Source organism: Megalops cyprinoides, chromosome 2 (genome assembly GCF_013368585.1).
Source record: "Megalops cyprinoides isolate fMegCyp1 chromosome 2, fMegCyp1.pri, whole genome shotgun sequence".
NCBI classification, from domain to species: Eukaryota; Metazoa; Chordata; class Actinopteri; order Elopiformes; family Megalopidae; genus Megalops; species Megalops cyprinoides.
Genome location: NC_050584.1, coordinates 570,307 through 595,485, shown reverse-complemented (window position 1 = coordinate 595,485; position 25,179 = coordinate 570,307). Strand labels below are relative to the sequence as shown.

The following is a 25,179-nucleotide window of genomic DNA, read 5'->3' as shown; positions in this document are numbered from 1 at the left end:
AATATTATACATTAAAGACATACACCATTATTCCTGAAGGTTGTGACACAATTAGCAATTAGAAAGAAAACAGAATCAACAGACTGTGAAGCAAATTACACCTTCAGTGCCTTTGTTTGGATAGCCTCACAAGAAGGTTGTAAATATCAGATGCAGAAGAATTCACTTGACAAGGAGGGAAGAAGTGATTTCTACCTGCTCTACTTATTACCTAGCTACCAGTGTAAATCAATATTTAGCTGATTTATTAGCACTTCATTTATGTTGTCCACTTTCCCCACACACAATTCCAACCCACACTTAAATATCAAATGACACTGAGGCAGTTTTATAGCAAGGTAGAAAAAATATTTATTTTAAGGCAAAAACCGTGCAGATGAACACCTATGCTCTCTCAAACAGCATAAGAATTTGGAATGCCCCTGTGGTCCCAGCAACATGTAAACCATTGACCACGTCTTTGTTGAGCAGAGAGACAAGGAGGAGGGGTTCTCTCTAAAAAAGTCATCGCTCTACAGTATATGGTTTTTATTGTGGCTGAATGGATGGTGAGGTGAAAATATATGCATCATTAAAACTCATATCTGAAGAGCATAATAGTGGCTGTGGACATTGGATAGCTGGGGTTTCACTGGAAAAAAAACAAGGGGTAAAATTAAGTTGGTGCTAATGCTTTATGAAAAAGGTCCAGTGGTCAAGTGAAGAATGGAACTGGAAAGAGCATTCTTTAATACAAGCAGTTAAAGAAAGGGTGCTACATCAGCTATCACAGTGTAGATGATGATGTTATATCATTCTTTTTAGGATCACACAAAACAACCAACAATTTCAGATGCACTCACTTCTCATTTGAAAGGCTGTCTCTCTCTTAACTTTGTCAAAAGGTAAGAAACACCACCAGCATTTCAACACCAATTCCTTCATCATCTTTCACCATCACTTATGCAGTCTGTGCTAGATGGAACACATGCTTACAATATGATTAGGAAATTCAGTTATTCTCCTTAAATTCATTTAATTTTTTATTTTAAAAAAATCTCACTGCTGCATTTTTGGAAGGTTTGAAATGCACATGCCTTTTTATCAGCATTGAGAACTGTAAAGGTTTTGTTCCGACGTTGGTATATCCGTGTTGGTTCAACAGATGAAACATATCAGAGAAGGATATCCATGCATTTTGAGTTGAAACAGCCATACAAACTACTCTACAAGATCAACTATAACATTGACCAACTGACCAGTCCCCCAAAACAGCCAATCATACCGTTTTATGGTACAGAATCTGCTGTATGCTATCAATCACTCTGCCAAATTAAAATGGTTTCTTTGCTATCTTAATGATCCTGTGTCTCTCTTCCCGTCCTCTTCTCCTCCCCACAGGTCATGTCTGGCGCGGGCCTCTTCCTCTTGGGTCCAAGCCATTGTTCAGTGCAACCTGGGCCCTTCCTCTCTGCTCCTTTCACATGTCTCAGACCAGAAGGGCAGGCGTCAGAGCTTCCTGAGTCTAGGCTGCTCACATCATTTGGGGGGGGGGGGGGGGGGGGGGGCATTGGCCATCCTGTGACAAGCATGCCCCAAAAACCTTTTGCTTTTTGATTTAAAAGATTTCAGTTTTCCCACACAGTGCTTGATATTGTTCAGTTTAGATTTGACACAGAAAGGCACACTCTCAGCTCTTTGCCGTACGTTACCTGACTACGTATGGTGACACGGGCCAAGGCAAAAGATGTCACTGCTTGACACAGCCAAGCATCAGAGCATCGGGGAACATGGGCTACCGTCATGTAGTTCTCTCAATGAACTCCCCAAGGCCCAGAGTTAAGAACTGTTAAACATGAACTGTTAGACATGTTGGTCACATCTGAGCTACAGATGAAGATGCAAGAAGACAAAGATGCTATACTATTAAGTTACTTAATATATAAAAATATTCAAATAATGCCCTTAACAATGGCTTCCTGTAAACCCTTAACAGTGTATTTAATCTCTGTAGGCTAGTGTGAGAAAATAGGTTGAGTCTTCCCTGGGAGACAGGTGCTAGCTAACACATTTCTGTGACATTACAAAAAATGTAACTCTGCTGTTATAACATCATGGCAACATTCTGACGACACTATATGTTTTCTGGGGGAGGTTGGATCTTTCATAATGATAGAAGAATTGAGACATAGTTACAGTGGGAGTAGTAAAGGATGTTTTTCCGTAATCCTTTACAAACATACCTTTACGTGCTAATCTCAAACCAAAACACACCCATAGTGGCGGTGCTTTGGTTTGAGATTAGCACATAAGAGTATATATTACCTTTCGAAATTTGTTTCAGGGAATCCATACTATATCTGTGATTACTTCAAACTCACTGGTGACAGTTCTTATTAAATCTGGTTTAACTTTTTTCTGATTTTAAAGACTGATCTGTAAATTGTGGCTGACATTACACCTGAAGAAGAAAGTGTATCCAATACACTAATTAACACCCTCCCACAACCATAAATCCCACAATCTTTGGAAAAATAATCGTATATAATTTGTTTTCAGTGTGCTGTTAGTGAATCACAAGTGATGAGAGTCACAGCCAGGCCAATTCATCAACAAGAGCCTTTGGTCACATCCATATCTCTTCTGGTGCATCGAGTTTCCTTTTCGCTCGACAGTAATATCTCCTCCTCAACGCAGACATGGTCATTTTTGTTATTGGAGCATTCTTCACTTTCCACACTGGCAGGGTATCATCGCTCAGCGGCAGTGCGATTGGAGTACACCAGCAGGGCCTCTCCACAGTTGCTGAGCAGGACACTGCAGGTGGCACAACAACACAGATCAATTCACTCAACACAACAGAAGACCTCACTGCAGACTGCCATCACAGACATTAACATTAACCCCCCACGTCTACAGCAGTTTACCCTTCAGTGTACTCACTGAACATACAGAATCAAACCACATGTTTTGTGTGACCCTAATTTGCCTTATACAACAGATTTGGGCTTACTTTATACAAATTCTAAGTGAAACCATTTTAGTTCAAGGATCAAGGGGGGGAATGACACGGGATAAGCTCTGCTCTGATATATGCCTGTAGATAAATTCTGGTGGTAAAGGCATCTTTAGATAAGAACTTTCACAGCAATACAGTCAAGAGGTCAGTCATACCACCACACCACCTTACATAACATATGTTATGGGGCATACCATACAGGGTCAGAGGGCACCCATATTATCCATTATTAAATAATAAAAAAATCGTACACTTTATTGATCCCCCATGGGGAAATTTATCCTCTGCATTTGACCCATCCTACACACACACATACACACACACACACACACACACACACACACCAGGAGCTGGGTGCAGTGGGCAGCCGCAGTGCAGCACCCGGGGACCGACTCCAGTTCTTCTGCCAGTGCCTTAGTCAAGGGCACTGATGCCCCTTTTCCACCAACGCATTTAGAGGGCCGGTTCAGAGCCGGTGGCTAATCTCCAACCAGTTCTTTGTGTTTCGACAGCCAAAGAACCGGCTCTCGGCCAGGAAAACTGGTTCGAGAGCGGCACCAACTCTTTGCTGGTCTAGATGTTTCTCAATCCTACTCCTGGAGCCCCCCTGTCCTACATATCTTCTATCTATCCTTACTCCAAACACACCTGATTGAAATTAGTGATTAAATCAGGTGTGCTCAGCTAGTCAAAAGTGCCACTGATGAGTTCAGTCAGGTAGGTAGAGCAGGAAAAGATGGAAAACGTGCAGACCAGGGGGGCCCCAGGAGCAGGATTGAGAATCAGTCTAGACTTTAGAACAAAGAAGCGTTATGTCAGGGGCTGGGGGCGGGATTATCGTGACCAACTAAAACTTTGTGATCGCCATTTAAAAAAAAACAGAGCTAGTGTAGCCTCTAGTCTGCCTAAAAAGAAGAAGAAGAAAAAACCAAAGTTTTATTTTTCAAACGTTTCACCTTGTTGCCAGACAGCTATGTATTTCTTAGCTGTGTAGCAAGCTACTAATTTCTCACATCGATGTTACGAATGTAACATTGATGGCTAGCTAGCTAGCTGTTGGTCAGCTAACATTAGCCAAGCAAGCATAGCTACTAATTTCTCTCATCAATGTTACGTTCAACAGCTCACCAACAGCTAGCTAGCCAGCTACCGTAACCTTGGTAACAGTAGCTAACGTTAGCATGCTACTTTAACATTGCCATTGACTCACCTACCAATGTCACTTAACATTTGGCTTCACAAAAGGCTAAACTTGTATAAAGTGTAGTGGACAAGTTTGTTTTTTAAAGCACTATTCTCTTGTTTTTATTGTTGTTTGTTCCTGCTAGCTTGCAGTGGCGGCTGCAAGCTAGCGAAACACTTTGCTCACTAAACATTATGCTCACGAAGCACCGCAGATTGTCTGTGTGCTATTGCGAAAAGCTACAGCATGAAATTGTTTAACAAGGATGGCAATTTGAATAATTAAGTGGCAACTAATCCCAAAGCTTTCTCTTAAATGTGCCGCATTATAGCTTTCTTGTGTTACAAAATTCAAATCACAGAACGGACCTAAATTTTGTTAAATCGATTTAAATTAGCCTACTGAGAATAAACTTTTAGGTTAGGTTGAGTGCAATGAACAATAACGTTTAGAGCACAGACCTCACAAAAGCTGTGATGTCTCATGAGCATTTAACGTAATTTAAATGCCATCCTTGTTAATAAATCTCACGTTGTTGCTTTCGCAAGCACACAAACTACAGACAATCTGCACTGTTTCGCGAGCATAATCATTTACTCTATTCTCACGATTAGTGTCGACTATTGTGGTAGGAAAAATTGTTATCCTAGCAACATTGTGTGTTAGCATGAGCTCACTGCCAAAGTTTGTATTAGGTTCACTTGCTACACTTGCTTAAAGTCATTTCAGGACAGGTGTATTGGACCCAGGAAGCCTGGGTGATTGCCAACCTAAGTTCTGGGAAAACGCCACCGCAGGACTAGCATTTCTCTCTCTGCCTTCAAGGATACTTTGTGTCCTTAAATAACTGGTACAACACATAAATTCAAATCAAGGATCATAATTCATTATGAGCCCTAGGATAATGTCAATGCATTTTCAGATATTAACTGAGGAATACCAGGGAGCTCTCTATGGATTTGTTCCTAAATTACATGATGACTTTTCTGGATGACTTTGAATATAAACTTAGCACTATTGTGTTAAATATATACCTTGTTGGTTTTTAAAAATAGCAGAAGGAAATGAAATGTAGATGTTTTGTTATGGAAGCACCATTGTCCACAGCTGAAACACAACAATTTCTCAAATTAGCTCAAAGGGCTCTTAGCTGAGAGGGAGAGTTTATGAGGCTTGTATGATGCTAAAATAATCCACTCGCCCGAACTGGATTCCAGGTGTTTCGTGACTAATCTAGGATTATTGTCATACACAAACCCTGTTTTGCCCCACACTCACATGCATAGACACATACTCACATACGCACAGTGTGTGGTTAGGGAGTACTAACCTTCCCCAGGCTTCCCCAAGCTGATAAATGTCATTGTTTATAAAGGAATACCAGCAGTGCACAGAGCAATCGACAGACATCACACTTACATGAGTCCAGCAGCACTAGAATATGTAATACTATGTACTGCAGAGATAGATGAGTTGTTGCAATACTTGCCACTCAAGAAACAAATGGACATTAACAGCAAGATACTGGGGAAGATCCTACCTGTGTTTGTCATCAGGCACCTCATCACAATTCCTACCATTACGCTACAACACCCTGATATTTACAGAGAGGAGTGCCACAGATCCCTGCACCTCTCTGCATTAATGAGAAGAGCACGTCTCATGTACACAGGAATGTCCATTCCTCCACTACACCCAAACTACCACCATCACCATCATGCCAGCTCAGCTCAGTGTTAGAAAGCACTACTGCTCTCCTGAATCTAGCTCATCTTAGAAGACAAGGAAGGAGGTCTTCCCGAAACAAATGTACTCTTCTTTTATTGTCGTTTGTCTTCAGAAGACGTTATCATCATAGCTGTCACTGTATGCTTCTGAGTCAAGTCCTTGCTCCACTATCAACAGGACAGCAGTGACCCCATACTGTAGGTCTGCCCATGCTGAGACTTACTTTTACCTGGCTGAATCCATCAGCATGTCCAGTGTAAATGTTAATCTCAGCCTCTGATTGAGGAGACCACGATCCTGAGTACAAATGTGTTTATGGAAATGTTCTTGAAATTATGACAACTCTTCCATTTGGACTACTCTGTGGCTAGTTTAAATTCATTAACACAGTTTAGATTAATGGCTTTAACAAGTCAAAAATGTTTCCCAATATGGGGCTATGAGGCTAATGTACTGAGGTAAGGCTGCAACTACTAAAACCAAGCACTGGTTATTTGTCATTTGTATGGATTAATCAATGTTGAAATTAAAAGAAAAAATCCTTTATTTCTATAAGACCAAGTCCTGTAACCCATGACATCACTGTAATTCATGGGAGAAGAGGTACACACTGATGTCATCTAAATGGCAATTACACCTACACTGTAAATAATTCAGGCAGCAGGTGAAACTGACAGCAGGCAGTTGAAGGACACAGCCCTAGATATCTTACTGTGTTCCACACATCAGATGCAGACTAGACACTCCCCAGTGAAAGCGCTTATTTATTAATGAGGCCAGACCATGTTTGAAGAGTAAGCGCATCCTTGAATAATCTCTTACTTCTTCAGGCTGGCTTAACAAGTGGGGCACCCCAACCTTATATATAGCACAGGCAACATTATTACCACACATACCTCGCTGCTGGCAAGATGTACACACACACTCACAACCACACACACAGCCACACACACACACACTATGAAGCCGTAATGTACAGGAATTGAAACTGTACAAATGGCAATCAGCCAACCGTTGACAGCTTTTATCAGTTTTGATTGAAATTGGAATATTAGGGGTGCACTTTCATTTTTAGCAGGATTCCACTCTTAATTGCTTAATTTTTTTTTAATATGTTGTAGCTATATTTCCATATGAAGTTTACATCTGAAAATGTTGTTGCAATCACTGCCTCAGAGCAGTGCAGCCAGCAGACTGAGAATCAGCCCTTGCTGATTTTCTGACACTACCGGGTCCTGTACTACACACACATGGACACACACGGACACATACACATGCCCTCTGATATACCTAAAGCAGTCAATACCCTCCCCCCTCCCACAGCCAACTGTATGCACATACTAATGCATACTACATATTACCAATCACACCATTGTACAAATGATAAAATACATTCAACATTTAGAAAACTCACTGGAGAAACATACCAAAACACAAAACAGCTATACTTACCAACAAAGAGTCGATACGTTGACAACAATGTCAAACACAAATGGGGACAACCACGTAGCCAGGACCTAGACACAAGAAGAACAAATGAGCAACATAAAAATAAGTCAGAGGGTGCTAAGCCACATAATCACTACTGATCTGCTCCACAGTGTTTCTACATTCTCTAGAAGCTCTTTGCAGAAGACGAGAAAACTGGAAATATTTGAAAGGTCTCGCTGACATTTATGGTTGCTGATTTCAACATGGTTTCAGCGCTAGCCTGCAACATGCCAATGTCGTTGGTTTGGAACCAACAAAAATGTTTTTTTCAGAACTGAATTGTCAATAGCAACTGATCAGTTAAGTTGAATGTATGTATGACTTACTGAAACCAGAGAAGTAGTAAGTGAACCGGTGTCACTTGGAGTGAAGAGAAGATGGCCAAGTGGATACAACCTGATGCGGAAGAACTCCTGAGTGAGCTTCAGTCATGTGACTGGTGCCTCACCTGCTCCTGGCAATGCTAATTGACTCAGGGATGCCTGGTGAGTCCTCAGGACCCTGCATGTACAAACTTTGCTAGAGGGATTGCAGTCTAGCCTAGTGCATTGACCAGGTCGTTATGACCCTGACATCAAGAGTCATCAGCTTGATGTAGTAGACGCTTTATAAGACAGCCTTTTTTAAAGTACCTTTGGAGTTTTTAACCATTGAGGGGGCCTCTTTCAGCGGGCCCTTCCTGTTTCCAGTATTTCCTGAAAAGATTAAACTCCCACTATAGCACTACAATTTGTGCAGAAAAGTATTGCATACACATCATTTACCACCAGTTTAATGAGACGGACATTATCACAGTCATTGCCCATAACATTGGTGCTTAGTATCAAACTAATGCATCAATGGATTTTGCTCCTTTCCGCCACTCTTTCTGTGTGGCTGTGAGTTGATCCTTCTGAACCAACCTACTCTATGCATGTTAAAGAGCTGCCTCAACATCACCCTCTGCAGACCACAGTGGAGGGATGCTCCAGTAGCCTTACAGACAGTGGGCAAAGTGGGGAATTACAGCAGTAAGACAATCCCTAAAGGGCACAACCTGCAAAACCAGACAGGAGATGTCTGGACAGGAGGTGAGCAGAGCTGCGCAGGGTTAGGGGGCAAGCGTTCATTAAATTGGCACGTATCAGCAGTAGTAAATACTGAATAATCAGGACCTTGGGCTGAGAGGCCTACGAAACCCAGTGGTCTGCGTCTCCATACAGACTCTCACCATTGCTAGCCAAGTCTCAGCCTATGAAATTCAGGTGTTAAAACCTCTGGCTAACAGGCCATACATGTGTGTAATGAGTCCACATGCAGATTCTGCACACCTTAAGTAAGGAACATACTTGTCTCCTGCAGCTTACCGACATAAAAACACATCTTTTAAACATACCCAGACAACAAGAACCCTTAAATATGTCATATACACACAGTAGCATGGTTGCACATTACAATAAAAACAGGGGAGGAACAAGACCAATACCTGCAGACAATAGTTAGAGGAATGATCTCTGCCCTCCAAACACATTTAGACAATTTAAACCAAATAAATGAAATGTGAGGTCTGTGCATGAGAGTCACCCTAACGTTCAGACTGAGAGGAGAAAATAAACATTTCCCAGGAAATACTCATCCCCAAAATAAACACTTCCCAGCACGCAAGAAAGGCGAAGGGGGTGCTGCAGATGCAGCCATTACACACCGCTCCTTCCCACGTCTCTTTTTTGCTTGTGAGGTGATGTCACGGAATAAAAAGAAAAAGAGTGCCTTCTACCGATTCAAAGAAGACAGGGCTCTTGGGTATATGCATTTTCCACTAAGAGAAAGGCATGTACCCCTCATGGAAAAATATGTAATGAAGGAGGATTAAAGAACATTGAAGAGTACTCTTTGAAGGACACCACTGGCATTTTCCTTTTGGTCAAATGAAATGTAAACATTCAGAACAACCAAGACAAGTGATTAAAATTTTAATTGCCCCTGACAGTTGTATTCTATTTTATCACTATTTAAGAATACAAACTGAATCACCTTATTTAATTACAGTATTCAGTACCTACCAGATTCATTCTCAACTTTAAACCATTTCACCATTTCCCACCATACTCAGCAGTGAAAATAACAGCAATCAATTTCTGAGCAACTTGGATAATTCTTCACCTGCAGCTGGGCTTTTGACACTGAATTGGTTCCTTAGCAAACTATGTTCCTCTTCCAAGTCTCTGTGTAATACACAAATGTGATTCCATTAATACTGAATACAACACCATGGCATGAAATTCTGCCCAACATCCTTCTCTGTAGGAGGACTGTTGCCAAGTATCAGGGCAATCAGAAAGGGTGATGCCAATATCAGATTGCTTGCACACAGAATGACTTTTTGTGTCTTGATATATTTTGATGAACAAAAAAAACACATCATGGCACTGTGCTATTGGGAAAATAAAGCCCACAATGCTAGGCCATGCTGCATGAGACAGAGACTCTTTCGGCCAAAGAGCACAGATAATGTTTTAGTGTAGCTCAAACAAGAGAAGGCAAAAATGCATTAACAGATCCTATAGATCCTATAAAACAATCTGAAAGACTTTATTGGAGCAGTAAAGCAGCATTATCTGTAGTCTCAAAGGGGCTCTTTCTCCCCACAGCCTGTGCAGAGGGGAGGACATGAAAGCCGCATTCTGCACATCGCCTGGAACAGCAGATTTACAATCATCCCCAGAGCTGCCACCCTTGATAAAGATGCAGAAAAAGGAGCAGAGAAAAAAATTTAATCAATATCAACGAGACAAATGTTTTTAACATGGAAAACAATGAACTTAAATCAAATAAATAAATACAATCCACCAAAATAAATTTATACCTTAATAAATGATATTTAAAAAAATAGGTGTCAAAATTATTGGCACCCCTTAAGATTACCCCGTTTCACCGGGGTAAAAAAATGAGGTTACACACATGTAAAATCCCTTTGTTATGTATCACCAAGTCAGGGAATTGTCCATTCAGAAGAAAAAGATCATTGTCAGCCCATACACCTCAATGGATTTAAAAATACATAAACAACTGCATATACCACTAAGCACTGTCAGTGTAATGACGAAAAAGTTTAACACATGGAACAGCTGTAAATTTGCCAGGGAGAGGATGCAATGCACATATTATCACCACACAATTTAACAAAGATTCTTTACCTGCTAGTTGCTAGTTTGTACCTTGCCTGGCCAACCTCTGAAACATGGTGATGCAGTGCTTCTAATATTGTTGACTCTACGGAGTCAACACAAGGGCCCACAGGAATTATGATTAGACCCAGGTGCTATGGTCAGATGAGATGACGACTGAAAAAAACCACAATATGTCTAATTGATTCCATTATTTTTTTTTCTACAGTCCTTCTTCTGCATCCTTATCAAGGGTGGCAAAAATAGAGTCACCTCCAGAATTATTAACTCTCAGTGCAAGTGGGAATGTGTGATAACCCCAGTACTGGCAGCAAAATTACCTCATGATCACCTTGGAATTATTTAGCATACTACATTTGAAATGAATTTGATGTTTTCTGGGAAAATGCAGTAAATGTCAAATCCCAAGGAAACTGACATGCTGGGATAACACCTGGACAAAGACCTATACAAGGCTGATTTATACATTTGTGGTATGCCCAGCCAAACTTTCCTTGGGTTCCCTTTGGTGGCCTTTAAATGCACTTTGACATTGCAGGGTGACCTTCCCCTGTTCTGAATGAGGAAGCACAAGATTACCTCTGTCCTTGCACAGGTATAAGGTATAGCTTTTAAAGTCACTTCATGACTGTTCAGTAATGAAATTAGAATGCAAAGTTAAAGAAAGGCAAAATTCAAAAGGAGCACAGAAAAGGTAAAGTGACAAATGGACCTGCATGCCAATATGGCGTTTCTACTGAATCAGGAGTAATTAATGCACAGATTTTCCTAATATATCAGTTTTAATGGATATGTACCTTTCAAAAGGTCATGAAAGCGGGAGAGACACAAAGTTGGTCCTGTCTGCCATTACTCCAGGCTGCCACAGAGAATGTCACGAGGCTTCAAAGCAGTGGAAGCCTGCATCTCTCATTCTTAATGCCGCAGTGCTCTTCATGAGTCAGTGAGCATCCTGTTCATGCAAGGCCCACTGAATATTTATCATTAAAATAATCTGTTCATCTTCCTGGGATGTGTTCCTGGGGTCTCTATCATTTGGCACCATTTTGCCTCATTTTAATTTGTCAGATACAAATTACCTAGTATTGCCAGAATCACTCATATATTCACAGTGCAGATATTTTCCAGGATCAGTGCAGAGTTGGAGCCCTAGGAAAGGACCCATTCAACCTCCGCAAGACCACTTCCTATCTGTCAGCTAACTAGCACAGCTAAGAGAGCCTGTAAACCCAACTGTCTTGCCCCTACCTTGGCAAGGAAGACCCAGGCCCCGCAGTGCTCCAGTGGGAGGCTGCTCTTCAGTTTGACTGTGGCCAGCAGCAGGAAGAATCCCAGCAGTGCACTGTGGGAAAACAACATCACTATCAGCACAAGGACAACACGCTCATCTGAGACCACAGATGCCCTGCCCTGGTCCTGAGTGTGGCATGAACTCCAGATTACTGTGCAGTACATCACTGACGTGAAGACAGGATAAGGAGTGAACTGAACCCACTTTATAAGATAGGTGGTTTGGTGCTCAGGTGCAATGACAACCAGTTATTTACCGCTGGCTGCATCAATGTACTTTGAATGCAAGAAGAAATAAGACGTGCACACATTTGAGGATGTTTTAAGATTCTTCATTGCATAAGTGCTGACATCCTGTAATTAGAATCATGTTCTTTGAGAACACTATCAATAACCATAAAAACCCACAAAGGTTTCTGTGGTGCTGGTAGCCACTTTAACATCAAACGCATCCTGTTTAGATGTTCACATACCCGCTTCATCTGCAGTGTAACTGAATACGTCTCACCTAGCACAGCAGCCACTGTGGAACTTGTAGGACAGTAGGAACGGGAACTCCAAGGCACCAAGCAGGTCACCTTGGAGAACAGAGGGGAGGCCGGGTGAAACCTCCAAACACAAAAACCACATTGTGCCTCAGGTACAGATTAGCCAGGCTACACTCTATAAAGACATAACAGCCTGATAGCTAAGGCTGTGTATCCAACAAGGCACATACAGTATAATGAAAGCTTAGTGAGACCCAATGATTGCCACATTTAGAATGAAAACTTGGTGTTGCATCCTTCACTTTCCAAGTCAGTTTGGTTTATTCTGGACATAGTTGTTCAGTTATACTTTGGACTGTAGGACTGGCAGTATTTCATGTATGTCATTTTCCCATTTTGTCTCTGAATTTTGCTCTCAAGAGTCAAGCTGTGCCTTAATAAAAAAAATGTATTGTAATGTAATGTAAAAAAAACTGCACAATAGTGAAGCCACAGACTTTAGCGAGGAGAGCTAAGTGTACCTGTAGGATGCGCAGCGAAGGCCAACAGCAGAACACTGTGGGGGACAAACCCAGTTACACACATATTCCCATCAGCAATAAGAGACTCACACACTGATTCAAACACCATTTGTACTTTGTACTTCAGCAAGTTCTACATGACAATTATTACTGTATCTGTTTAATGATCACTGAAGTCCACTGAAAACAGTGGACAAAACAGAAATGTAACTGATTATGATGAATTACTGCATTGATGCATTCTTGTAATGTATTAATGAGCTACTCAAAGTGAAGGATAAAGTGAACAACCATCAAACTGAATCTGGCTTGGCCTCATCAGCAATCAGGTTATTAGTAAAATCAAATAACACTGAAACTGAAAAGTGCAAGCAACTGAACCTCAGTGGACATCATCTGTTGCATACTGTTGTGAAAGTTCACCAAAGTAAATCTTCTTAATCTTCTTTACTTGGGATCTTTTTATGGATACAACCATATCTTAAATTAAATATGTGTTACATCACCATTCTTTTTACTAGATTGCATCATGGTTTACAAGCCATCACAAGAAAAGTGGAAAACAGCTTTTCCCAGACACAAATTACATTAGTTATTTGAATAACAGATACTTTTAATCAGGCCAACTCAGTTTTTCTTGTGTTCTTTTTTCATTTTATTCATTCATACAGCTAGACATTTCCCAATGCAATTCAGGTCAGGTGCTTTGGCACAACAATACTGACCCCCTTGGGATTCAATCTTGTAATAACTCTTTGGCAAGGAAGGACAGGAAAGTGAGTCTTTACAAATGAGAGGTGTCAGTGTATCTTGTCTCATTTCTTTGTCTGTTCTTCACATACATTTAAACATATCTTTTGTCCATGTAACAGTGGATATGAGAAAAGATCACCAGCTCACCTGAATAAGTAGTTAACGTACTGCTGTTCAAGGTCACTGCAACAAGAAGAGAAGCATGCATACCTAAATGTGTGTCTGTCACATTATCAGCATAAATTGTAGTCTGAATCCAACTAAATGTGCAGACCCATTTTAAGCTCCTAGGCATAACTTTCATGGAGTATTGCTTTCAACCTTGTCTTGAAATGTCCTCATGGTATTAAAATGAGAAGTAAAAGAGATTGTTGAAGCCACAAACGAGATCATGCACACTACACCCCACAGTTAAAACTGTACCACTGCAGATGTAATTATCTACCTCCTTCCCACTGACAGGACTTCAAAACATATTACAGTCATAATCAATCTACAATTGTTAAGAAAGTGAGACAAGAATATGTCCTCAACCCACTGGAAAACACTGCTGCTTTTTAACACTTCTTAACTGACAGGATGAAGGTAGGAAGGTTATCTTGGAGGGCACTCATATCTCTAGCAACTAGCTTATACCTTGTCTGGCTAGCTATTGAAACCTGGTCATGCAGCACTTCTAATATTGTTGACTCCTTATATTGCTTTTTACTTGTGTTGTACTGGATAAAAGTATCTGCAAAATGAAAAAATGTAAATGTAAATGTAGGTAAAAATAAAAGAGCCCAAATATTTTCCAGGATCAGTGCACAAATCTCACCAACTGTGTGCACATCCTAGTCTATGCTACGAAATGAGGCAACACTGAGAATCCCCTTGTGTATATGAGAGTGTGTGTTTGTTTGAGCTGGTGTGAATATGTGTATGCGCATGACGGCATATGTACAGCAGACTAATGAGACAACCCACTCTTAAATGTCCTGTTAAACGCAAATTACACCCAACAAGGCTGAAGCACAACAGTAGTCTAAGGCCCCGAGCGGACATCCAGTTACTTAACGTAGTCTAAGGCCCCGAGTGGACATCAAGTTACTTAATGTAGTCTAAGGCCTTGAGTGGATGTCCAGACTCATGTTTGTTCTTTTTTAACTTCAAAGACGAGTGCTCATTTCCTGGTGAATTTGGGCCCACCTTGGCGGCTGGCACCGAACAGAGGGAGGCAGATGCTAACGTGTAGGGCACATTAATAATTGAATGTTTCCACTGCCGAATTTGACTCTTAGCACCTAGCAAATGGGGGATGGAAATGTGGGACGGAGCAAAAAAAACAAAACAAAACAAATAAATCACTACATTTCAGCTGCCTTGGTGCAGACAGCCTGGACAGGAGGGTCAAGCCCTGAAACAGTGTCTAGTAAGTGACTGTTAGAATCCTGCCATCAGAGAAAAAAGGCATTGTGTGGTATGACTTGAATACCTCTGGATGAGGAGTTGACAATTGAATCATAAAACCATTTCATGGAGTGCCAACTGCCTCTAGGCCTAACCTTAGGGGCGACCACAGCATATTCACTCGAGGTCAAACACTATTCAACAACTCAACACTTTCAACAATTTGCAAAACCACAAATGGGGTCATCATGGCAGTTTTTTCCTCAACGTGTGTGCAGATGAGACATTAAGGTAAGACAAAGACGTCAGTCAAAGGGCATCTGCTATGTGAAATGAAGTGGTTTCTCTAACTTAATTCTTTTGGGACATAGCCCAGCAAGGGTTCCTCCTAATAAAACAGATTATTTAGACTTTGAATATAATACAACAGCCATAAAACAACATCTTCAGGATACCTTAGATGGCTGGACTTGGGAAGCTTCTGAAAGACTCTGTATCCTCCTGAAACATAAATAATAAATGAGCAACTGACACTACAATACATCTCTTAAAATAGTAGAATTTTACCTCTTATTAATCTCATTTTAAATGTATACCCATCTACTCTAATAACTTTCTGTGATGTAGAGTAGTACTAAGCTTTACCAATAGCCTGCTTTTATGGCCAACTACTATTCACAAGTGTCCTTTATATAAAAACATAACCCTCAATATTACATTACATGATTGTCATTGTCATTTAGTAAATACAGTTATCCTGAGCAACTTACATGGGTTACAATTTTACCCATTTACACGGGTAATATTTACACGGATATTTACTGAGGCAATTCTAGGTTTAGTACCTTGCCCAAGAGTTCAACAGCAGCGTCAAAGTGGAGAATCGAATCAGCAACCTTTGTAAGTTAGTTACAAGCCCTGCTCCTTACCACTACACCACACTGCTGCGTAAATAATACATAAATTATAAACTGCGCATGCAGCTCAACTTCATGTGATTACATTACATAATGGTTTGTCTTACCAACACAGGAAAAGTGGAGTACAGCCCATACATAGCCTCCAGGATCAAACTGAAACAAAAGAACCTGCATTACTACAATAACAGTCTACCACAGCCACCTAATGGCTGCTTGGGGTATCCAAAACCAAAGAGGCATTCCAAGAAAGCAAAGAAACAGCATAAATACTGCACTCATGAATTACACAAAGTAACTGGCATCTTTGTTTCATTATAAAAAATGTTAGAGGCTTTGAAACATTTTATTAATGTTTTAATTTCATTTCACTTTTCACTTGAAGCAGTTTAGGAAATGGAATTTCAATTTAGGAACTTCAATTTTTTCCCCAGCATTTCTTAGTGCAGCGTGCTCAAAGGTTGGCCCCACTTCAAGCTGCATACATGAAAATAAATGCAGCCATGTAAACCTCTTCAAAGAACAGTGTGAGAACACTGTGAGAAGACCTCCAATGGCAGTGTTGTGCAAGTTCACACTTCACAAGAGCTAGCTCAAAGTTCAGTTCATGCAGATTAAAATGAACAAGTTCACATTCATAGTTCACAATTTTGAATTTTGAACAAGTTCACAGTCCCAGCTCATTTCTTCCATTTTTTAAATGAGCTGCACCAGGGACTATTTTATGTGTACGTCTACATGGGCAGTGATTGTTACGTGGGATATGGGCATTTGGTTGCGAGCTGTCGAGCTGTCTATCTGATGAGTTGCACTAATAAAAATGTTTCAAGGAAAAATGCCGTCCGTGTTTATTCATCAAGCAGTAACTTTAACACGCCCAAAGATTCTGAATCTCACGCAAACCTGAACAAGCTCCACGCTCTTTGGTTGCAAACAGATACGTTCAAGTTCACCATTCACCGAAAAAATGAGCACCTACAATGAACGCGCTCTTTTAACACGTTCATGCACAACACTGTCCAATGGAGACCTCCCTGCTAAAATCAAAGCAGACAAGGCATACTCAGCTCAGGAAACAGACCCCGGACTGAATCCAGGGTCCACATAATGATTAGGTTAGGATGGGTGGGAGTTAGGACTGGGGTTGGGTGAGCTGATCCTGGAACAGCTGTCAAGGACAGAAAGTACTTGGAACATAGCAATCTGAAATCAGTGTGTCCAGCAAGAAAAAACTGGTCTGCTTGCAATAATGGCTTTTACAAATAATCTGAAGTTTAAATACACCCTTTGCCCAGGATAATTTAGGCTGGCTTGAAAGAGCAATCATTCTGCCGAAATTCTGAAAGGAAAAATGTTTTGCTCACTTAATTCCCACACTAAGCACCCTTTGTATGGAAGTGTGGAATACATATAAGAAACACTTCTGACAAGAAGAAAGTGAGCATTATCTAGATCATTCTTAAAAGGGATAAGCTACCAAAATGCTGTAACTCTATGCCATTCAGGCTTCCTTAAACAGCATGTCATTATACATAAAAGTCTCCGGTTTGCAGTGATCCCAGTGTTTCCTCTCCCTCTCAGACAGAAAGTCAACAAAGAAATGAAAAGAATCTCAACAGCAGAGCAATACTATCTCTTTCCAGGCCATTCAATTTTAGCTGACATCTCACAAAGCTAGAGCTACGGGGGCTTTTTCCTAGCTCCTACAGTTCCCTATGCCAAATATTTATTCAAAGAAGAGTGAGAGTGACAAATATGAGTTTGACTGTGGGTTCTAGTCCTGTTCAGTTTGTTTGACAATATGGTAAATCACATCACAAATGACACTGTGCTCTGCTGTATTATATAATAAATATTGCCCTTACAAGCTCTGATTAATGTTGCATATGCAGTCATCTCTTAAGGGGGTTGTTGTTGGTGATATGACAAGATATGTTACAGTTCATCACTGCATGTCTGTGAAGGACTGTGAGTAGCTTACCTGTACATCACTGAGAGGGAGGCTGATGGCTGACACCATCAACAGAATTACACTGGAGAGAAAAAAAGCAGGTATACATTTTGGAATTTCACCCAGCATTTTCTGGCAGCTAATTCTACATTTAGGTGTGTTACCACTGCCCCAGCTATCCACCCTGTTTCTGGCAGAACAAATCCCATTGGGCTACTGTCACTATCCCTGTCACTGTTGGCAAATGATACTTGAAACAAGCATTTTTATAGTCTGAGTAATTTCGGAGTCACACATATGAACCCAGAAAAGGTGAAAAGCAGTACATCTCACCCCAAGTCAGACACAGGGCTGACACATAGAGTAAGGAAGAAAATCCATTTGACTGCACTTGTAAGTGTGCAGATAGTCACCCCTTGCTTCTAAGGTCATTTATCCAGTACCCATGTGTTGGTTTCTCTTTGAGACACAGCTCAGCATTAACTAAAAAAGAGGCATGCTACCATCTACTGCAGTGAACAGTAACTTTTATAGGCTTTTATAGTGAATTTTATAGGTTGAACACTTACTATAGGGTGACATCAACTATGTTCTAAAGGAATTATATAGAATGACAGCATATGGGGCTTGACAAGGGAGATTAAAAACATATGATATTTAACTGGTTGGGATGTCCATCAGGAACACATGCTCCTCTGCTAACAAATCACAAATAAAATTGACTGTGTGGTAATATACAAGCTGTACCAGTTGGAAAACAGGGTTACTTGAAGATGCATACCTGAGAAGCTTTGTCCAAGATGTTCGCTGTGCAAGAACAATATTATGAAAAAGACTATAGTATAATTTAGCATATAAATCAAGAGTACAGTGAAATTGATAATGTATTATGGCAGCAAATATTAAAGGCTCATACCTCCCTCTGTGTAAGCTTCAGGATCAGAACTGTCACAAATTCTGAAGCATTGTGCAGAGTAAAGAAAATAGGAATGGGCTGAAGAAGGCAGGGAGAATGCACAGTCATTAGCATTAGTTGATTATAACTACTTGGGTCATACTGAACTATTCATACTTCCTTTGGAAGGCATAAAAATAAACCACCTCTATGGCAGAGTCATACCAACTAAAGCGCCTTTTCTCAGTGCAGTTCCATAATCCTGAGAGCAATTACTGAGCCCTAGCTGAGTCTTCTGTTAAAAGCTGCACTTGAGTTTCAGACATTCTAACCAAAAACACCACAAAACTAATACAATATTATTACATTTTAACTCTGCTCTTTATACATTTAGTCTCTGGCCTCTTCTTACAGATTATCCTACTTTTCTGTAAGTAAAAAAAAAAAAAAAAAGTCAGCTATACTTCTATGACTAGTCCATTATACAGTATAAATGAAATCAGTCCATTCCAGTGAAAACTACCTGCATGTCAATTTTTTACCAAACCGTTTCTCGATTATCATAAAAATATGAGTTTGTGTCCCCAGAGTGCAGTTTGTTGAAGGTGTCACTCACCAGGCGTGACAAAGCCCTTGACCCTGCATAGATGTTCCCAACAAATAGCAGGGACCCTGGGAGCCAGGAGAGAACAGCAGACCTGAGGGAAAGGAATGCTCTTCAGCCCCCAACAACAGAAAGCCAATGACTCCCACCAGAAACCCTTGTTTGGCTCTGTCTGGACCATGTGTGCAGCTAGCTGAGAGTAAATGGTAGATACTGGGAGATTAGAAAACGCAGAGTACTGAAGAGTTGTCAAACATCACTGAGTCAGTCAGAGATGTGAATGAAACATCAGGCACCAATGATGTTATATTTGGGGTGTGTGTGTTCTCAGCCCTAGGATGTACATAGAATAGAGCAGAACATACAGATACATTCACTTCACCAATTCCTCAGTCTAACTCAGCAATAATATATAGACATACATGTAGTCATACAGTGGCAATATATATACTGTATTACAGTATTACAGAGTTAGACTAAGGTGAAATGAATATATCTGTACAGTGGTGTATGTATGTGCATGTATGTGTATATAGTACCCGTTAAAAGTTTGGACACTCCTACTCATAAAAGGGTTTTCCTTTATTTTTACTATTTTCCACATTCCAACATAAAAACTATGAAATAACAAAAATGGAAATATTCAGTCACTAAAAAAGCATTAAACAAATCAAAACCATCTTATATTATAGATTCTTCAAAGTAGCCAAAAATATTTTTTAAAGATAAAAATTTTTTGGAATGAAATTCACACATAGGCATCAACTTCACTACTCATATTTGTCTAAGAAACAAATTTCAAGCATTTAAACATAAATTTCTAGATCAAAATGTTTTTGAATACATGTTTCCCATTATCTTAATCAGGTCCGTCCAAACTGTCTGTCCACCACGAACCACAATGGCTAGAAATGTTTGATCTCATCAGATTTCCACAGAAATATAAGATCATTAAACAGCTGCAATAAAACATGCAGGAAGGATTCAATGTAATATTTATTGCATTGTGATTCATTACAGCCGATTAAATATAAAAAACCTAAACAAACATTTCTAACCTAACCTGTAATGAGCAAATTCTAAATGAACCCTACTGCTGTCATCAGTTCACTGCTCAGAAATAATCAAGGCAACTAGGCTACCTTCTTTTTTGAGGTAAATGCATGGTACAGTATATTGTTGCTGAGTCAATTTTAATTAAATTTTTCTGCATTTGTTTTCAGAAATATGCAGCTATGTACAACCATACAAAGTCAGATACTTCATAGAATTCCTGATCCATAAGCCAGCACACTCTACCATAGTGAAATCCCCAATTCCCATAATTTCCCAAGTCTAACAGGCCACCAAAGTTGCCCTACAACTAGGGCTGGGCGGTATAGCCGTCTCGATATATGGTATATCTAATTTTAGCGCAATAACAGCTATCCCCAGTATGCTGCATTAGGTTTCTTCCTGTATTGTTTTCACTTTAGTCATACCTGATGTGGGAGCACACCTCCAAAGTTCAGTGAAATGCTTCCGGGGCAGAAAAATATCACTTGTATCTATATGTTGGTTAACTTACCTATTAGCTTTGAAAAACACATAGCATATGTTTTTACTCTTTATCTTTATAGCCATGTGTTTCTATCTACCACATGGAAGCAGCATAGTGCTGTTGCTGTGATATCAACATTGAATAGATATGAGCAGTGGCGGCAGGTGAGCTGGAAACGGGAAAGCCCGAACACTACCTTTAAATCTATCATTACTTTCAACCTGTTCCCTTTTATCCTCCTTGATTAACAATAAAACAAATAATTCAATAATTCAGGCTTCCCCTGTTTCCAGCTCACCCGCCGTCACTGGTTACGGCGTGGCGTTTTTTTCCCCCGGAAGCATTTCACATGACATTGGAAAACTGGAGGTGTGCTCCCGCATCAGGTATGACTAAAGCGAAAAAAAAAAAATATAAAGGAAGAAACCTAACCCCACATACCAGGGATAGCTGTTATTGCGCTAAAAACAGCTATTCGATATATCGCAACAGCTATACCGCCCAGCTCTACCTAAAACACATTTACAATGGATTTTATAAATATGGCTGTAATTGGACATAAAAAATATTAAATATGTAGAGAACAATAATAACCTATACACAACAAACCATACTAAACACCAAATAAACAACTAATAACGCAATTGTATTTTCCATAATACTGTGCAGACATGCTCCCTGGATTGTTAATATTAATGCACAATTAACATTTTTTTTTATTTAACTGTTGCACTACAACAGTACATTCTGTCCTTTTGTGTACACATACATGGTAATATAAATACATAACGAATCTGTTAAATATAATTTTCCACTTGATGTTCTGAAGTCCTATTGAACAAATCCATAACTGTGAGAAGCATAAATCGAAGAATAGCTTTAGCTTGACCTATATACAAAGGGTAAATGTGATGTGCTTAAAGAACAGCTATTTTAAAAGATGGTCGTTATCTTAAAAGATCACAAAATACAAAACTAACATTTCAAGTCACAGGTTACAACAGTAATTTCCTTAATATATCTTTAGCATGATCTGTTCAGCATGCTGTTTATAGGAAGGAAAGACATCTGACCAGAATCAAAATGAATGGAAGCATCAGAATTGTTACCTGGGGAAGCTACTGATTTCAACCCATCCCAACTTTCCAGAAACCAGGAGCAGTAACCCACCAACAAAGGTCTGCCACCTGCACAACAATAAGAGGTTTCAGAGTCAAAGAGTTTGTGTTTGTGTCAGGCTTTAGGGAAAATGCCAAAGAGCAACTGAGAAAATGTACATGTTTACACGTGGACACCTCCTCAATTCCACCAGTTTACCACTACAATAAATCTAACAGCATTGCCATTAATAGCCAGTTTGAATTGACACAACTTAGTAAACTCCTTGGAACATCTTTAAGACCAGAAGCCATAATATAACTAGAATTGCAACCTGTTGAAATGTGGCTACATTTGAAATCAAAGTGGAACGTTATTCAAAATCTCAGATGATTCTCAGCAGAGAACTCTTTCCTTCTATAATGACACCATGTGCTGATGTCATCACAGCTGTGTAGAGTGTATTACTGCCCCTAATGGAATTTGGCTGTATTTTATTATTTTTAACTTTAACTTAAATTATTTCCTACGCACCCATTTGTGTGGAAGGCATGTAAGACACAAACCAGCTTAGCACATAAAAGAGTGTATCGTCCACAGTTTAGCAATTGTTTGCAGTCTTTTATTGTATAAGTACCGAGAATGCAATTTGCACAGAAGGAAGGAGAGGAGGAACAATGGGTTCAGGGATTTCAACATTAGAGAGAATGCGAATTTCAACAAGATTTCAAATTATCCTGTCCCTACAATCCTTGAAAAGGTAAGTTCATATCAATATGGATAACTACAATGGTAAAGGTGAGGAACAGCACGTTAAAATCATAGATTTTGAGTAAAGTTGCCCTTTAATTATAATATTCTGGCACCTAGTATATTATATATAAAGCGATTCTTAAGAATCAATCATTCTTAAGAGTTCATGTGCCTGCTCCGCATGAAACATGAAATCACCAGTTTGAAAGTTCCTCAGCTACATGTAAACAGCAGCAGGCCGCAGCAGAATACTGCCTCTACTTACCCCTGAAAAAGTGTGGGAAACGTGAATTTCAAGACAGACAGGACATACTGAAAAACAAACAACAAATTTACTCCAACACAAGTAGACTTTTCTTTACACTGACAACAGGTTGCTAACACAAAGAAAAACATTAGCCTATAATCTACCAACTTTCAAACATAGCAATAGGCATTGACATCCGCCAGGTTCCAAATAGAGCAATTTAAAGTTGAGGCCCATTCGCAGTTTTATCGACTGCCATTTATGTGCCACTTTAAAGTACAAAAAACTGCCTGGCCACCTTAACAGACTACCGGAAATTCTTTACTGTCGTCGTGAGACGCGCATTACATTAAAACATTAAAAAAAATTGTAACGTTAAACTACTGCTTTATTTTTCATGACTGTGACTGCAAATTCATTACAGCAAATATTAAAACATTGTTTCTAAATTCTTGTACAGTTTGGACACACTGCAACGCTTTCTTTTGTCTTGGAAGCCAAGGATGACCAGGAAAGCGTACAGAATCAGGACTCAGCGGCATCCCAGCGGAAACACTGACTTTTCCCAGCGATACCTGGATACCTGTGACTCATGGTGGCGGAGACGCCACACTTTTGGCTAGTTAGGGAAGATAATGATTTATACTTGAGCAGGTACCTTATTTCGAAGGACCCTCTTGGACAGGAACCATTAGCTACCATTAGTTATCAAGTTCTATCAGTAAAGAATTCACCAGTTAGAAGAATCTCACCTTATTTGTGAAATAAGAGATCACATAAAAGGCGCAAAATATTACACCGAATGCTGATCGCTTTAGTAGCATTTGTTTAAACGCCGACACTTGGTTTCACACACTATATTGTAATGTTCACTCTGTTATGAGGCATTTCCACAATATCCGCTTTTGCTTTGGTATGTTGCTGCCATGGCTGACACGTTGCTCTACCCTACCTACCAATGAGGAAAGCTTATGAGGAATCGCTGATTTCTTAAAGGAACAGGAACATCATTCTAAAACTCCACCTTTCTGTAAATTGAGACAAGGGTGTTAGATTTTGCGATTTGCTGTCCTTTTTATTTATTTATATATAGTAGTGAATCTTGCCACAGATTGTATTTAGCATAGGTGAATAATTGATATAGAATGCACTGACAATAATATGTAAAGATGGGGTTATTGTTACCAGTATAATCACAGTTGCTTGGAAATATTATACGGTGTGTGTGTGTGTGTGTGTGTGTGTGAGAGAGAGAGAGTGAGTGTGTGTGCATGAATTTCAACAATCAACAAATGAATTAAAAAATTGCATAAATTGTTTGTACATTGTTTTAATTTGATGCAATCATAATAATCATTCACTTTTCCTTTTACAACATATATTGAAGTGATGCAATAACAGAAAGGTTTGTTTGAAGACAAATTGGGTTGAAAGACAGCAGCAGAGTCTGTAACTTAGTAGTGTACTTTACAATATTCAAGTCAATATGGTCGGTGAGAGTATTAGATACATTTCCAAAGCTTCCACGTGATTGAGAGTGACTTCAGGTGGCCATTGATATATCCTCAAGTTAAGTCATGAACTTCCTGTAGACCTGCCAACATTGGCATTTTACAGAACAAGTGTCTATCCAAATACAGATACTCTAGCGTACTGTTGTTTTGAAACATGACTTTTGGTAAGTAGGTAATAGAGTTACCTAACAGATCCAGCACTGATAGATGTCCCAAACCCCTTTAAAATCCATCAGGTAGTATTGATAAAGAGTTGTTTCAGAGGATGAATCTGAGAAGGACAGAAAATGTTTTGACTGGAAAATGCATCAAAGCTGAAATTCTGTTACCAGACAGGTGTAGATGTTTCAGGTTGCTTAAACCTCTGAGAACTGGTAATATAGATTCTGTCAGTCTGTTGTTGCTGAGGATCAAATCAGTCAAATAATTTTGTTTTATCAAGAATTTTGTAGGCAGCTATGTCAGGCCATTATTTGACAAATCCAAGGTCTGAAGCTTCTTTACTGGTTCAAAAGGTGCTGGTGGTAGACAGACGAGCTTGTTGCCAAATAAAATCAAGGTGTCTAAATTGTAAAGGCCTACAGATGTATTATTCTGGATTTGTATGGCATTGCATGAAAGGTCCGGATGGGTAAGGCTAAGGTAGTTTCCT

The 25,179-nt window shown here is 39.7% G+C and overlaps 1 protein-coding gene across 2 annotated transcripts; it reads right to left on the bottom strand.

Annotated features, from left to right (window-relative positions):
* Window positions 1-1,535: 1,535 nt before the first annotated feature.
* Window positions 1,536-23,931, bottom strand: LOC118795200 (transmembrane protein 241). 2 transcript variants are annotated; one of them, XM_036553601.1, is made up of 15 exons: window positions 23,766-23,931; window positions 23,032-23,078; window positions 22,025-22,102; window positions 19,388-19,469; window positions 18,793-18,870; window positions 18,658-18,683; window positions 17,907-17,958; window positions 16,033-16,081; window positions 15,464-15,509; window positions 13,767-13,802; window positions 12,867-12,901; window positions 12,366-12,435; window positions 11,816-11,909; window positions 7,362-7,426; window positions 1,536-2,796 (listed from the first exon to the last, which is right to left on the bottom strand). In XM_036553601.1, exons 1-15 carry the CDS (start codon window positions 23,835-23,837, stop codon window positions 2,730-2,732), a joined length of 897 nt encoding a protein of 298 aa, XP_036409494.1. In that variant the 5' UTR covers window positions 23,838-23,931; the 3' UTR covers window positions 1,536-2,729. The 2 variants fall into 2 exon arrangements, with proteins under 2 accessions (XP_036409494.1, XP_036409502.1); XM_036553609.1 differs by lacking the exons at window positions 1,536-2,796; window positions 7,362-7,426 and adding an exon at window positions 9,364-9,604.
* Window positions 23,932-25,179: the final 1,248 nt, after the last annotated feature.